Raw genomic sequence first — 16,132 nt, forward strand, 5'->3', positions numbered from 1 at the left:
ACCAAAGCCCATCTAAGCCACAGTGATCCTCCTCCACCTCCACCGATTCCACCTTTGCCGTGTTGACTGCTTTGAGGTCGCGGCTTTTGTCTGATTCGTCTCGCCTGTTTGTGTCGTGCGGTGGTGGCGGCTCGCAATGACAATGAAAACTTGGGCACGTACCAAGTGGAAGATTTATTTTGCGCTTTATTCAATCTGTACATTTGACTTTTCGTTGTCATTATTTCTTCAGCTTCAGCTTCAGCTTCAGCTTCAGCTTCAGCCTTCTTCCCGCTTTGTGTGTCTTGTGGTTTTGCCTACCCTTGAAGAGGGTCCCCACGCATTGCCCAGGAGCTTGCAACGATAAGAAAGAAACTAATCAGCGTATTTTTTCAGGATCGAGCCCCCCAAATGGGTATAAAATAAGTCTAAAAAGGGCATTCAATGCTTCGATCCGTTGTATCTTGTTGCTTCTTTACGTGTTTACCTTTTATTTTATTGTTTTATTGTTGTTAATCTTTCCTGAACCTGAACTTTTGCACATGCCCATGTCTCCCTCTGTGGCTGATGCCCTGATGCGGTTTCAAGGTAAGCAACCCAAGCCCATGCCCAATCCCAAGCCCAATCCCAAGCCCAATCCCAACCCTTTGCCTCTTTTCCTCTCGTGCGTTGAGCGTGTTTTTTTTGTTGTTGTTTTCCCTGCCCGATCACTCTCGATTTGCATAAAACGATATACTACATATGTGATTGAGCTGCTCGCTTGGGGCAAAGGATGCCCCAATTTAAATGGTAATCGCCGCCAAACAAGTCGAAAGTTGCTTGTATAATTCATTCGGATGTTATATCACAAGTGGAGAGTCGGGTCAACACCGGTCGAGGTGATTTATTAACCTTTTCGCAGCGAGTCCAGCTGATCCATTGGATCTAACCAAAACAGCAGACGATCTGTCTTCATGTTCATGATTATTTCGACTATTCTAGAGTCGCCTGCGTCATTGTCAGGGCCATAAAAGCAGCGAAAGTACATAATTAAACGAATATAGAGTGTGTATTTTTACTTTTTATTGTTTATTATGGTTGCCCCCGACAAAGGGGCTAGAATTATCAGACTGATCAGAGCTCGAGTTCCGAATCCATTAGCATGTTCCATGCACAGTGGACCGACCGTTGAATCTGGAATATCTGAAATATCTGGCAAAGAGGTGGAAAAACCCCCTAGTCATGGCTAAGATGTCAAAAACAAAACTGCATGTCCACCCAACAAGGCAGTGGGGTAAATCCCGAAACCATTCGGATTGAATCGCAGCTAAAGCTTTCGCAATGTGTTCGGGTCTAGACTTTGTGCGTGCGATCCATGATCCGAAAGATAATTAAAAGGGAAATGGAAATGCATAAAAGCGATTACAAAACACAGACAAAAAACAGCACCAGAAACAACTAAGTGCGATCGTTAAACCGCGTTGGAGTCAGAGACCAAACTCAGAGCAAGATCTGTGAGTGTCTCCACGCTCAGCTTTTCGCTCTTGGCTCTTGGCTCTTGGCCAACTCCAGCTCGAAACTCGACACGGACTGGCAAAATCAACATTTAAATTTATATTTTCACGTACGTCAATGTTTTTCCTACGAATTTCGTACGTGAGAGCCGCCAAAAAAGAAGAAACAAAGTAACGATCAAATAAACAAACAGCAGTGATATGGGCAGGGGCATGGCTGGGAGTGATACCCAGATGAATCTGTGATAAAACTCCCATTTCCATTCCACCCAATGAGCTGTTGGACTGAACCGACAGACTTTTTGACTGCTTGCCGAAAAATTAAGCTGAAAAAACCTTAAGTCAGTCGTCGAAAATCCGGTTCCCCATGCGAAAGCTCCGAGCGAGCGGGGCAAGCTGCTGGGAATTGCGCTCAGTGTAGTGTTTGCGCCGTTAAAGCTCCTTACTATAAAAGTCAGCCAAACAGGCTAACAGCTCGCAATCAAAGCTGCACCGTTGTACGCACAACAACCCAATACCCAATCTCCGCCCCAAGCCACCGATCAGCCAAATACGAAGTGAGTAAAGCAACCAGTGAAAATGGGTGTTTAGTAGTGCTCTTCCGAGTACGAGTACGAGTACGAGCACTCATACCAGTAGTCAAGTTGTGCACCAAAAAGAGAAGAAAAAGAGAAAAGAGACGAGGAAATCAATTCAAATCTGGCTGAAAGTGGGTCCGACCTGTCGTCCACAATTATTGCGTAAATTTGGACCAAGCACGGGCCGCTCTGCGGCAGTTAAACAAGAGTTTGTGGGGTGACACGGCTGCACTGATTTGCATAGCCAGAAGAGTAGTGTAGAGTAGAGCGGAGCGGAGCGGAGCGGAGAAATAAGTGGTGTATAGAAGGGAAGCGAGCCGGGGAGAGGGGGAAAGGCAGACAAGCAGCGACGTGGTTTTCGGCTATTTGAGAAATTGTGAAATCTTCTGTGTAAAATATCGAAATTAAAATAAACACCAATTAGTATGCGTATGCGATATATATGCCAAGGGCCATTAATAATGCATGACAAAGTGGACTCCGCCTCGAGCCGATCCGTACCGTTCCGCCATCGGGCGACTCATCGCGATCATCTGAGGTGATGATTCTTTCGGAGACTGGACGGCGACGCCTTCTACATATATTAGATTTGCATTCGCATGTTCGAGCCGATTCCAGAAAAGCAGACTCCGCAGCCATTCCAGGAAACCGTTCTGAATTATTTGCACTCTAAACAATTGCCTCCATCAGCATCGGGCAAACAATAGCAGCGGGAGGGACTAGTGTTTACTTTGCCATTACCCGAATTTGGGGACTCACCAAACATTCTCCTCCTCCTCCTCCTCCTGCTTTTACAGCACTCGACAAGATGAAAGCTTCGCTGGCCATCGTGTTGTGCGTGCTCGCCGGTCTTGCGGCCGCCGCTCCGGATCAGTACACCAACAAGTTCGACAATGTCGATGTGGATGAGGTGCTGACCAATAACCGCGTGCTGAACAACTACCTCAAGTGCCTAATGGAGAAGGGCCCATGCACGCCCGATGGACGGGAGCTGAAGCGCCTGCTGCCCGACGCCCTGCAATCCGACTGCTCCAAGTGCACCGCCGCCCAGCGCCGCAACTCCGAGAAGGTGATCAACTTCCTGCGCGTCAACAAGCCCGGCGAGTGGAAGCTGCTCCTCGACAAGTACGACTCGAAGGGCATCTACAGGTCCAAGTACGAGGCGGCGGCGAAGAAGCACCACTAAGCGGAGGTCCGCTCTTCGCGGTCTACAACTCATTTCACACGAACTTAATTTAAAATCAGAAGCTCCACAATTAAAAATGTCATTTTTTTATACCTTAAATGCGGCAAAACAAAACTTTTATTCCAACGTGGTTGCAACGTGGTGGAAGGTGGATGCGGATGAGCTAACAAATATCAACTAGGGCTTAACGAACAAAAGAAGCTGCACTGTGGCTGGGGCTTTTGTTATTTCGTTTCGTTGATCAGATCAATCGCCCTGAAGTGATTCGCCACATTGATCGTCCAGTCCGACTGTTGGCCCGCAGTGAATTCCTTGATGAAGCGATAGTTGCAGATGAACACCTTATCCTGATACTCTGGCAGAGTTCTGTAATGAAATTGGAATGCCATCAGTCGGGGGATCTGTGAGAAGAATGGCCGACATTACGAACCCCATGTTCCAGGGTATCTCCTCGCCGCGCTCTCGCATCTCGGACAGACCTCGCATCACATGAAAGACCATCGTGACCTCTACAAAGCGCTTCTGCAGCTTGTCGTTGGCCTCGTCGAACATGATACCCACCTGGTAGGGAAACGAGAGGTAGATGTCACTCTCCTTGATCTCCAGCTGACGGCGTTGCGACATCGACAGTTTCTGTATCACGGGCTTCAGTTCCGCAATGGCATCGGCCGACACTAAGTTATCCAAGGAGTCCAGTTCGCCGCCCATCAGTTTGGAGGACACCACCTGGCGGAAAATTGAGTTAAGACCGATACCGATACATGGCCCAATGGCAAGCGGTACCTGCAATGCCTGCTTGGCGCCGAAAATGAAATCCTTCAGCTGGAACTCGCTGTCGAAGTAGGGCCGGATGATGAACTGGATGGTGATCCAATTCTTGATAGTGTTCAACGCCGAGGGCCACACAACCTCTGGGAAGTCCATAAGGCGCGGCAAATGATTACGGTTGGACCTAGCCTCTTGTTCCTTTTTGTTTTCCTCTTGCGGCACTGATGCGAATGATCTTCTCGTTGCGACGGCGATGTTACTAGGATACAGACGCAGCAGGGGCGTTTGAGCCATGCCCAGGCAACGTCTTAGTGTGTGTTGCATTGTAAATTTCTTTATAAGTTGGCAATTATTCGGCGTTTTATAAATTAGCCCTGGATTTCTTTGTTGTTGCTGAGATTATGTGCAGTGTTGGGTAGCCGGAGCTGGCCATCAGCTGATGCCAATCGATGTTTCAGAAAATGCATTGACTAAGTTTGTCATCCCTACTCTCCGTATGACACTACTATTAACTAAATAACTTCTCTGAGAGGCAGTGGTAGAAGATATGAGCCGCTAAGAGCTTCCTAATATGACGAAAGTCGGTATTAAGTAGTTAAATTATATATTTTAGATATCGAATTCAAGTAATTCAAATACGAAAAAATGTTAAATCAAAAATTTAAATGCTAATCTTAATCCTAGTCCTTAGGGTGCTAATATCAAATAGGGAGAAATCTTAAATCAAAAACTTAAATTGTAATGCTATTTTATCAAAGCCAGCCATGACGATATTTTAACCACGAAAATTAGTTCAATGCATATTTGGTATATGAATGAATTTCACCCATCGATATGGGTGCATGCTGCGAAAAGTGTGCAGCATTGTTCCCCAACATGGCCCCAACATTATGATTCCCCTGGAAAAATAATATTCTCGAACTGAGGAATGTTTTAGATCTCACCAAATTTCGCAGATTATAGATACCGATATTTATATCGATTGTCAAAAACGTAACATTCCATTCCCACCCACGTTACGTTTAGCGCTCTTTTGTTGTTGTTTGATTCGTTTGATCCTTATTTTGTAAACAATCCAAAAAAGGAAGTCATGAAAGCTAGGCAATCTAGCGGAAAATCGATTAATACATCAAGGAAAATTATTTAAGATCTACGGTATATTTTTAAAATGACAACTTAAATTTTGGTATATTTTTCTAAGGTCGTGCGGTTTATCTTATCGATAGGTCCTCGGTCACAGTATTCGCAGCCCTATTTCCGCCTGTCAAATTTTTCTTTCTTTCCCAGGCCACGACAGCATGAGGTACATTTGAGTGTAAATATGTGTGAAATACCCGAATTTGTGGTGCGAAAAGATGTGAAAAGTGCGGCGGGGCGATGGTGCAGCACGGTTCGTGCCGCACAACATGAGTGCAATTCATTTTTCGGACAAAAATTGTGAAATAACCTGAACTCGTGCCGCACTCGAACGTCGTATGCACACATACACACACAAGCGCAGAACCAAGCACGCTGTTTTCATGAACTAAAATGATTCTCCATTATTTTACAGTTCTCTAAAGCTCCAAAAGAGGCTCGCAGCCTCTGTACTGCGTTGCGGCAAGAAAAAAGTTTGGTTGGATCCCAATGAAATCAACGAGATTGCCAACACAAACTCGCGTAAGTGCTCGCCGGACTGATATAGGCGCATTGAACATATCTAATGACTACCTTTTTTCTTACAGGTCAAAACATACGCAAACTGATCAAGGATGGTCTGATCATCAAGAAGCCCGTCGTGGTCCACTCCCGCTACCGTGTGCGCAAGAACACCGAGGCCCGTCGCAAGGGTCGTCATTGCGGTTTCGGTAAGCGCAAGGGTACGGCGAACGCCCGTATGCCCACCAAATTGGTGTGGATGCAGCGTCAGCGTGTGCTGCGTCGCCTGCTGAAGAAGTACCGCGACAGCAAGAAGATTGATCGCCACCTGTACCACGATCTGTACATGAAGTGCAAGGGTAATGTGTTCAAGAACAAGCGCGTCCTGATGGAGTACATCCACAAGAAGAAGGCCGAGAAGCAGCGCAGCAAGATGCTGTCCGACCAGGCCGAGGCCAGGCGACAGAAGGTGCGTGAGGCCCGCAAACGCCGCGAGGAGCGCATTGCCACCAAGAAGGCAGAGCTCGTTGCCCTGCACGCCAAGGAGGACGAGATCGCTGCCAAGGCTGCCGCTGCGGCTCATTAAGGGAGTCCACGCTTCGCTAGTCGAGGCACATAATATTGATAGGAATTTGTTTATCAACTGAATAAAACAAACTTTAGTTTGGACGAAATGATTTTGTACAAACGCGAAAACACATTTGTCTATGATTTGCCAAAGCAAGCTCTACGACAAGAGGATGTCTGCTTGTCTATGTTTGCAATTGAATTCCCAATCTGACAACAATATGGTGGTGCCACTAACCAAATAGTATAGTCTATATATATATAGTATATACCATTTGGTTAGTGGTGGTGCTGTTCTACTATAACCCACTCACGCCCCCATCCAGCTGATGCATGCAAGCGTTATGTTCCGATAAAAATATCGCTGCTCGGTTGCGTTTGCCCATATTTAGTACATTCGTTCTCGTGAAGCGCAACCAAATAGTAAGGAGCATATTTTCTTAAAATGAGGATGAGGGTAAACAATACTTTGGACAAATGTCTCACTAAGCATGGACGTAAGTACATAGACATTAAGGAGACGGTAAGAGCAGCATATGGTAAGCACTTCGAGACCCTTCACACAACCATATTTCGGATAATAAAGGAAGATCCAACGCTGGCGTATCTTATTGTGGATTTCAATTTGGAAGGTACGACCCATTCTCTTCAACAGCACCAGATATTTTTTTCTCTTCCCATAGCTGCCCCATATGATGACCCCTGGATCTGTCCTCTGGTCCTTGAAGTAATTATAGTGATTATAGTTATCTTTTTTGAAGTGTCACATTTATTTTGAGATGGTTAGTCATAGTAGTTTCGCTTGGTGAGGTATTCGGATTTGTAAGCAACGCCCAATACGGCCATTTAATTCGTGTTCGTGTAAGATTTGTTCCTATTCCGCGTGCGTTTAATAATATTACTCGTCGGTATCCTCGTTCTCGTAAAACTCGTCGTATCCCCATCGTTAGGGGGCCTTGTTTGGATCGCGCGAACCATTAATAATCGAAATATATTATATCCTATACCCGTACTAAAATCGCGTGCGCCGTTACGTCGTTATTATATCGAATAGTGTCTGAATTGTTCTTGCAGGAAGCTCGGGAGATATGTTAAAGATCGCGAAACCTAACGAATTCGATTTGGTATTTAAGCTCGGGATTCCGCACTCCCGGGAAATAATTGTGACGCGAGATTCGGGAATGCCAGGAAACGTTTTACTCAACATGACGCGAGTGTTGCAACTACTGGAAAACGATCGTGGCGTGGATCAACAGAATATTCACCGACTGTTAAAATCACTTGTAAACGCGCAGAACTTCCTCGTCGTGGAAAAGATGCAGAGCTGGCTTCAAAGCCGCTTCCGTCGTGCTCTCAACAGGCTCAAGCATTCAATCGTAGTGGATGGCAAAGCGTCTAGACTTAAATATCGCATTTGTGGGCCGGCCCACACCCTCGAAGTCGAAGGAATGGACTATTCTGTTGATTTTGTTCCTGCCATCCGACTGGATGCCGAGCAGAACGTGTTTCGGTCCGAGCAGCTTAATTTCTTCGCGAACATAGCCTACTGGGAAGCGATACCAAAACCCTTTAAAAACCCTCTCATAACCGAAAGCATTTCGTTTAGATCTTCCCACTACAAGGCCGAGCAGGCCGTCTTGAGGGGTAAACATGAAAATTGCCGGAATGCAATCAAGTACATTAAGAAGTTTCGCGATGTCAAGACAAATTTACACAACTTAAAGAGTTATTTTATTAAGACCCTGTTTTTATGGAAGATTAGGTCCGAACCGGATGCTTACTGGCACAAACCGCTCACAGCAATCTTGATCGATGTATGTATCACACTTCAATCCAAACATCCGGTCGCCTCTTGCTGATCCACGCCATTTTATTCCAGATGTTCGATGAGCTGTCTGAGTGCTTGTGCCAAGGAAGACTAGACTTTTTCTGGGATCCCAAGCTAAACATGCTGGATATCTATACAACGGAGCAAAAACTGGAAATGTATCGATGTGTCGAAGGTATGCCGGGAAAGCTAAGAAGTGCGGCTAGAGATCCCACATACCGCAGATTGTTGACTGTCCTGCAGGCTTTCAGTAAGTGAATCGTTGGTTATTTTCGCTCATTGAATTATATTTTTGATATGTAGGTCACAAGGACGAATCCATTGCCATCCCTAGATGTTACCCGGGAAAGTTATATCCAAAACGTCTAAGCAATGGGTCTTACACTAGCCCCCTTGAGATTAAATTCCACACAATGGATCAAACAATCGAAATTTTTCAACAGGGTACGACGAGAGATACCTCATGTCGTTGTTTGTTGCCTGTTGTTCTGCGGGCTCTCAGTAAGTGAATCCAAAAATATAAACCGGACAGATTCCTTATTCAATTATATTTCCGACAGATCATAAGGTGTGCATTGCTTCTGCAAGTTCTTACCCTCCCAAACGGAATTGCGTCAAGCGCCTAACTAAATCACGCCCGTTGATGTCGTCTGGGCTCATTATATACAAAAATGAAAATTGCGAGCTTGGTGTCGCTGGGTCGCTGGTTAATAAAAACCACTTGCAGTATTGATACTCTTAGAACACCATTTTAATACATGTCCATTCTCGTCAGAGCCATCATTATGTACGCTGCTCAAATATGGGCACCAGCTATGGAGCTCCCAACGTACAGCCGCACCTGCAAAGATGTGCACTGAGAGTCATTAGCGCTTACCACACCGTCTCCGAAGAGACGGTGACTACTTACGGTATATTTTTAAAATGAGAAGGTATATTTCGGTATATCTTTAAGGGCTGATGGTTATATTTTATCGATAATATCACGGTCACACAGGGTTTTCACACCGTTTACGCTATGTTTTATACTGTTCGGTATATTTTAGAAGGTAACACATTTTCGAGAAGGTTTCAAACTGATTTCAGACAAAATTATAGACGGGAATGGGCCTCTACCAGACACACTAACAATTTTTTATGCAGGAGCAAAAATTCGATCGATACTCCTGCTTCAGAGCACTACCTACTATTACGTGAAATGGGCTTATAATGCCCGTTTCAAACGCTTTCGCGTGACCGAATATTCCTGAAGAGACTTGAATAAAAATAACTTTAGAAATAGATTTAAGAGAAATATTTTATCTAATCCATTATATATAATACACAATTTAAGAGAGAGATGGTTGTGAACATTTCGAATAATAAAAAATGTATTTTCTTTAATCCAAAGGAAATTGGAAGTGATGACGATAGTGAATAGGGTGAACATAAAGGAAAATAATGTTTTATCTTTTAAGGTTTACAAAGAAAGGAAAGAAATGATCTCCAATAAAAAAATAATATGGTTTTGATACGGATTTATTTAAATAAATAAATAATTTTTCATAAGTATATTTTACGGTATATACGGTATATTTTGAAAATGAAAAAGAATATTTCGGTATATTTTCGAGGCCCTGACGTTTATTTTATCGATAATTTCTCGCTCACGCTGTTCACACTGCTAAATGTATTAAACATTCAACATTTAAAATTGCTGCGTTGCGGTCGTTGTCAGTGTCAGTCCAACAGTTCAGCAGCCGTGCGCGTGCAAACTGTTTAGAATTCTGATACACAAATTAATTGAATCGGACAAGATCATCAGCCATAGGCCGTCCGCGTGTCCAATCAAACACCGTGCGTGCATGCAAATTTTTTGGCATAAAACAGCCGCGACTTCTTGAAATCCGCGCAATAGCAATCGCGCCGGGGCAACAGCCAGTACAAGCTATCCAGCCACTAACTAAACTAAACTAACTAAAACACGATCTGCAAATCAAACTGAACGAAAACTACCTGTAACTGCAGTTGGACAACGCATTTCGTAATCTAAATCCAAAAGCAAAGCAAGAATACGGGTCCGAGAAACAGCTGAAGGCAACGCAACGCCAAGTGAAAGTGCGCGTGTATTTGTAAAGAGCGGAGGCAACCAAATTTCTTATAACAATTATAACCTGCGTTGTCAGCAGAAGCATCAGAAGCAGCTGAAAAATAGCAGGCCCCAGCACAAAAAAGCAACAGCAATTCACAATGAGCGGATACACAGACCTAACCAAACTGGAGACTAGTCGGTAAGCATCGAATCCAGTTCGCTAGTTAAAGTGCTTAAGTTCAATTTAATCAAAACGATGCTAAGCTAAATTGGTGGAGAGCACAGTGCAGCTGGACAGAGAGCCAGAAATTCCGCTCTCTCTCTCTCTCTCTCTCTGTCTGTCTTTCGGCAGCACCAACCGCACCCCTCCATGTGTGTTTTCTCTTTCGTTTGCACCGAAAACGAGATACAAGAAATTTATCGTACGATTTTGTTGGACTCGCAGACAGACAGACGTATGGACAGGGCAATTCAAACACGAAAGAAAAAACCAAGCCACCGCTCTGCTCTGCCCGCTGTTCACTGTCCACTGTCCGTTGCGTGCTGCTAATATGACACAATCAGCTATATCTATATATCGTACACCGCTCTGCTCTCTGAAATATGTAAACGCTGGCTGCGAGCGTCTGTCTGTGGCTATGTACACACATAAATGTATACATACATATGCATATGCTTATGTGAGCGTGTTGTTTGTTTAAACTTTAAACGTTCCAACTAAACTAATACCAGAGTTAAAGCGGAGATCAGCGATAAGGGTTTATCTTTGCGGCGGCGCTAACTTCCTCCGTCGCTATAATCAACGAACACCTCGCCTGCCATTTGCCGATAATAGTTATTACTCATCCATAAACATACGATGGCTATATTTGCCACATGAGCAGACCAGGCCCGGCCCTCCTCCTTAGTAAATCACAAAAAAGTTCTCTGATTCATGGCTATACAAATGTATTTATGCATGTATTGATAGTTTTGTATGTCACTGCGATTGTATTACTATTACTAACGACGCTTTTGTGGCAAGTGTCGCCTTGAACAGAAACTTACGGCGAAACCCATCTCCGTTACCCCCCTACTCTGCCCTCTGCTGTATTTATGCACATCTATGAGTGTGTGAGTGTATTCGTGTGGCTGTGTGGCCGCTGGCCAGTCCCGATCGAAGCTAGAATATCAAATTTGTAGTGCGCGGGGGCGGCCATATCAAATATCGATTATGTTTAGTAGGCCCGAAACCAAACACCGCTGCAGCGATGGAGGTCAGGCGAGGGGCCAAATCGAAGTCAAGCAAAGGCATAACAAAACCAAATATTAGTCAATTCGGTTTAACAAAAAAAAAAAAAAGAGTGTATTGTAAACTTATGTTTATGCATGTATGTATGTATGTACATATGTATGTATATGACCATTGCCCAACATTGCAAATACGAGAAATACCACAAAAACATACCACTAGCAGCAGCAGCAACAACAATCACAGAGAAGAGCAACGGCATCGCCAAACGATTTCATTCATCACACGCTCAGCTGAGAGGATGATGAGTGTGGTGAGGGGAGGGGAGGGATATATCATCAGTAGAGAGCGTCAGTCGCCCGTACAGTTGCTCAGAAACATCACGCCACATACACGATTCCCAGCAAAGAGAAACCCGCTGTACAGTCAAAGAGAGGACAACAGCCCTCTCTTTTGTGGCAAGAGCCAGCTTGCGAATGCTGCAACCAAACAAGGTGTACACCACCACCCACTGTCTGCTGCCACTGAATGAAAATAATCGCCTGATTTCGGCGTTGTATGCGGTACATGCCATTTCTCTGCCCTCTGCCTTTACTTTTTGCGCATGTCGCGTGACGCCTCGACTCGTCGCCTCCTCCTCAGCTTAGCCCAATTCTCACAGTCAGCCAGGTGTGCGTGAAGGGGGGGGGGGGGGGGGGGGGGGAGGGAGGGGGGTTTTGTTTTTTTTCGACAGACGGGGAGAAGGTGGGGGGGNTCTTTTGTTGTTATATCAGAGACGGAGAAGATGGGGAGCCAAGCCGATTTCTGTTCATGCTGCTCTCCAATTGGCTGGCTCAATGTGGCGTGTTCTTCATGCCGGCATTTCTTCTTCTTGCACGGCCAGAAAGAGGGGATATCAAAAGGGAGCAATAGGGAAGAGCTTTTGTATTTATAACAAAAGGTCAATAGCGTGAACCCTCACTCCCTCCCGCTGACTGGCGAGCGGCCAACATTCGATTGTCGCCTGATTAGACACAGCGGTGTCTAAAATTCCTCGCAAATAATTGAAACTAAATTGAGATGATTAAACAACAATCAAACAAATTATAGGATCGCCACCTCTGGGGGGCTGGTGCTGGGGCCGCGGCTGGGACTGGCACTGAGGCCTTGTCCATTCGAAATTATGTGCCTCACAAGTGTCCGATTCTGGAAATTGTTGATAAGATGATAATTATTTTTGCATTCCTACGCTCTCCTCTCTATGTGTCTGTCTGTGATTGGTTCTGTTCCGCTCAATTACGTTAATTAGTCATTTGTCTGAATACTCGTAGGAAAGTCACTGCCTCTCCTCCTCCCCTTGACAGCGTTTCGAGTTCTCCGGCCCTGGAACTTGCATACCAGACAAACCTTGACACAAGCGGGTCTGTCACTTGTTCTGCTTCTGCTACTGGGACCGATAGCTAGATATTTGTCTACCAGTCGGTCAGGCGTCGGAGCACGCTGTGGTCGCGTGGCCCGCCCCCATCCCTCACTCACTCGCTTGCTCGCTGTTACACCAGAACGAACCATCAATATACAAATACATACATGTGTACATACATACTTACATATGTGTACATACGTATGAATGTGCTTTCCCAAGGCGGGTGACGGTGGTCTTTGAATGGCGCACTCACTGAAAACTAAATTTATATCAGTTGCTCGCTTTTCACGCTTTCAACTACAATAGTTGTGATCACGTGGCTACCCACTGACTGGCCGGTCGGCCGTCGGCTGTCGCTGTCCCAATCTTCACCCAAACAAGAGCCAGATACAGATACGCAGCTACATACTGGCTCCTCCAGCTGCTTTGTCGTCTGGGGTCTGTCTGGCGGCGATAAGCCGGGTCGGGACTTTGGTTTGTACTAGTTTAAGCTCTCGCCCTGGGGGGTTAATGGCTGTCAAGTGCTCGCGAGTTGCGAGTGCTTTTTTTTTATGGAGCTTGACGGGGGGAATGACTGTTACGCGATCCCAACGTGAAATTAGCTCTTAATGAGAGACCCCGCGCTGACCGGCGAGCGTTGCATAAGGTGTCCGTTACCAGCACTCTACTTGGTTCCAAGCTGCGGCTCCAGCTCTGGTCTTGGACTGTGATTGAGCTCTCTTTTCACGCTCGCAGCTAAACACGTGGCTGGGTCAAATTGGCTTTTGCGTCCAGAAATAGAAATCTTTCGGTCCGTCCACCCGTCGTCAATCTGGGCTTTGTTTTAGACCCGCACGAGCACTTTCAGGTACAATGGCAGGCACGACCAACAGGTTTCTCTATTTTATACAAATTCAATTTGCGACAACGATTCGCTTATTTGCATAAAAACCAATTCATATCTGTCATACGCCATGTTGTCCAAGCGATTGGGCGCACCGCACCCATGCCAGAGCACCCCCCATCCGAATGAAAGAAAGAAGATTTCGGCTTTCGAGTGGCGGAAGTCTGAACGCCGCAGACTTAACGACGCTTGAGAATGGGCCGCGTCTGGTCTGGCCTGGTCTGATGTGGCATGGGTCTCCAATTATGGTATCTATTGTCTCAAACTGGTTTCCCCCCCCCCCCACTTTACTGGTTTGCCGACTCAACTCAAGATCATCTTTATCATCGTTCTGCCTCTCTTTTGCTCTTTTCAGGAACTGCCTGCGCCGCATCGCCCGTCACGATGAGCAGCAGTTTTCCAAAGACAGCATCGTCAATGTGATGGAGAAGTTTGTGAAGACTGTCAACATTATGGACGACACCATACTGGTGCCATGCAGGCTCATGGATCGACAGGTACAGCATTTGACCCTGAAACAAACTCCCCAAACTCTTGCTCCTTCTCTCACTTGATCACAGCCCCAACTGATGTAAGCCAACCTCTTTGCTTGTTTGCTTTTCCGCAGATCGGTGATAGCACTGACATTATCCCAGCCTCGGGCAAGGACACTACCGCCAACCAGCTGACACAGAGCTCCAGTGCCCAAGGCAAGCGGGGAGCCGCCCACTCGAAGAACGTCCACGACTTCCTGAGTGCCTCCGAGCTCTTCAATCTCTACAGCATGCTGAACGCTCTGAAAAAGGATCTGCTCTGGACCGCCAATCAGGAGGACGATGAAGCTGTCGAGATAGAGTCCAACCAGCGGCCACAGCGCAATGCCAGTCCCGTATCAAATTCCAGCGAGAGCAAGACTGAGTCCAGCAACCCGAGCACAACATCCACATCGAGCAGCATCAAGGGCCATGTGCGACGCACCTCCACCGCCTCGATGATGTCCACCACGTCGGTGAGCAACATGAGCGACTCGGACTCAGATATCTCGCAGGAGAACGACTCGGGCCTGGAGTCGGACGGCAACAAGAGCGAACACGCTCAGAGCACCGATGGCAGCGATATTGTGGACGATGCCTGCCCCAAATCGAAGCAGGCCTCCGGGGACAAGGCCACGGAGCTGGCGAAACGTTGCCGGAGACATCTGAACGGTCTGTACCAGTGCCTGGAACAAATGACAGAGGCGGCCAACTATCTGACCGCCAGATACCAAAGTGATATTGGGCCCGTTTAGGAGGTCCAACTCAACATCCTCTCCTTCTTCTCCTTCTATAACTAACTAATCCTTCGAACTGGTCGGGGCTAATATACATCTATATATACACCATAGTCTGTTTAGTGGGCGGGTCTGTTTACTCTTATTAGTATCGATCGAGGCAAGGGCGAGGTCCAAATCCCACTGTTCGAGTTTCTGTATCTATAACTATATCTATGTCTATATCTATGCCTATGCCTAAAACTATGTATATGTAACACGAGGGGGTGCTATGTGAGACACACGGGGATTGTATATGTGTGCCAGAGGAAGATTGTATAAATGTAAAACAGTTGGTAGTTATACTATTAGATAGCGCAGCAGCTAAAGCAGCAAATCAACACATTTTCTATTCAAATTGCAATCTTTTTTTTGTATCTCTTTGTCTGCATCTGTATTGGGTGTAATTGAATTCGGAACGAGTCACAGAATGCAAAACGAATCAACTCTTAGCATTCCTCCGCTACGAGCTTGGGGCTCAACTGTACTCAAGTCGAATCTTAGTATGGAGGTAGCCTCGGGCCCATCGATAAAGTATGATTTATGTATTGTCTTAGCCTACGCCAGACTGTATCTATTTAAAGCTGCTAAATGGGAACTGCAAAAAACAACCACTGAAAGCAAACAATGTTCAACAAGTACAAGAAATATAATTTCTAACAAATTACGAATACGAGTGAAGTGGGGATGGGCATGGGGTTGGGTTAGGGGATCACAATCACAATAAGAATGGGGGTTAGGGGTTATGGACTGGAATGGGATGGGAAGCGGAGGATCCTCACTTCACTCTTAGCCTGTATGCAAGTTTATGCATACATAAATATATTCCAAAATTGTTATTGTAATTGTTTAAGACAACTATTTTGTGCCGTTATTATGTTTCGTTTGATTTTTGACTTCGGAACGGATCAGCGATTAGCAATTGATTATGCTCAAAGGGTGGAGGAGGGTAAAATCCCTCCTAAAAGTCATACTGAAACCCATTTGCATATCGCTGGCTCGGCCATCGAAGCACACAGAGCAAACTGTAAATTACTAACGTTAAAAGCGCTTGTGCGAGCTAAATGAGAATTATTTATACATAATAAATACATTTACTTAGAAAATACAACCATTCGGTGCCATTTTTTGCTTGTTTCTTCATTTTCTCTTCATATCTTTTGTGTGCGGGCAAAGAAAGTGCCAACGGAGCTGAAATTGAATGGATTTTGGCGTGGCTC

General features: G+C 45.5%; 5 protein-coding genes across 6 annotated transcripts; 4 read left to right on the forward strand and 1 right to left on the reverse strand.

Annotated features, from left to right (window-relative positions):
* The first annotated feature begins 1,878 nt into the window (after positions 1–1,878).
* Positions 1,879–3,335, forward strand: LOC117578618 (ejaculatory bulb-specific protein 3). The gene is made up of 2 exons (XM_034264223.1): positions 1,879–2,029; positions 2,848–3,335. Exon 2 carries the CDS (start codon positions 2,859–2,861, stop codon positions 3,234–3,236), a length of 378 nt encoding a protein of 125 aa, XP_034120114.1. The 5' UTR covers positions 1,879–2,029; positions 2,848–2,858; the 3' UTR covers positions 3,237–3,335.
* LOC117578611 (m-AAA protease-interacting protein 1, mitochondrial) lies at positions 3,325–4,425 on the reverse strand. Its single transcript, XM_034264211.1, has 3 exons — positions 4,020–4,425; positions 3,667–3,962; positions 3,325–3,602 (listed from the first exon to the last, which is right to left on the reverse strand). The coding sequence occupies exons 1-3, from the start codon at positions 4,326–4,328 to the stop codon at positions 3,461–3,463; spliced, it is 747 nt and encodes a 248-aa protein (XP_034120102.1). The 5' UTR covers positions 4,329–4,425; the 3' UTR covers positions 3,325–3,460.
* Positions 4,426–5,215: 790 nt separating this feature from the next.
* LOC117589045 (60S ribosomal protein L19) lies at positions 5,216–6,319 on the forward strand. The gene is made up of 3 exons (XM_034280676.1): positions 5,216–5,307; positions 5,557–5,663; positions 5,729–6,319. The coding sequence occupies exons 1-3, from the start codon at positions 5,303–5,305 to the stop codon at positions 6,226–6,228; spliced, it is 612 nt and encodes a 203-aa protein (XP_034136567.1). The 5' UTR covers positions 5,216–5,302; the 3' UTR covers positions 6,229–6,319.
* Positions 6,320–6,600: 281 nt separating this feature from the next.
* On the forward strand, positions 6,601–8,813 carry LOC117591491. 2 transcript variants are annotated; one of them, XM_034284791.1, is made up of 5 exons: positions 6,601–6,936; positions 7,972–8,023; positions 8,089–8,287; positions 8,341–8,538; positions 8,598–8,813. In XM_034284791.1, exons 1-5 carry the CDS (start codon positions 6,902–6,904, stop codon positions 8,768–8,770), a joined length of 657 nt encoding a protein of 218 aa, XP_034140682.1. In that variant the 5' UTR covers positions 6,601–6,901; the 3' UTR covers positions 8,771–8,813. The 2 variants fall into 2 exon arrangements, with proteins under 2 accessions (XP_034140682.1, XP_034140674.1); XM_034284783.1 differs by lacking the exon at positions 6,601–6,936 and having other exon boundaries at positions 6,955–8,023; positions 8,598–8,778.
* A 935-nt stretch (positions 8,814–9,748) lies between these two features.
* On the forward strand, positions 9,749–15,579 carry LOC117584424 (dentin sialophosphoprotein). The gene is made up of 3 exons (XM_034273323.1): positions 9,749–10,307; positions 13,980–14,121; positions 14,232–15,579. Exons 1-3 carry the CDS (start codon positions 10,267–10,269, stop codon positions 14,889–14,891), a joined length of 843 nt encoding a protein of 280 aa, XP_034129214.1. The 5' UTR covers positions 9,749–10,266; the 3' UTR covers positions 14,892–15,579.
* Positions 15,580–16,132: the final 553 nt, after the last annotated feature.

The sequence above is a fragment of the Drosophila guanche genome, unplaced genomic scaffold (genome assembly GCF_900245975.1).
Source record: "Drosophila guanche unplaced genomic scaffold, DGUA_6, whole genome shotgun sequence".
NCBI classification, from domain to species: Eukaryota; Metazoa; Arthropoda; class Insecta; order Diptera; family Drosophilidae; genus Drosophila; species Drosophila guanche.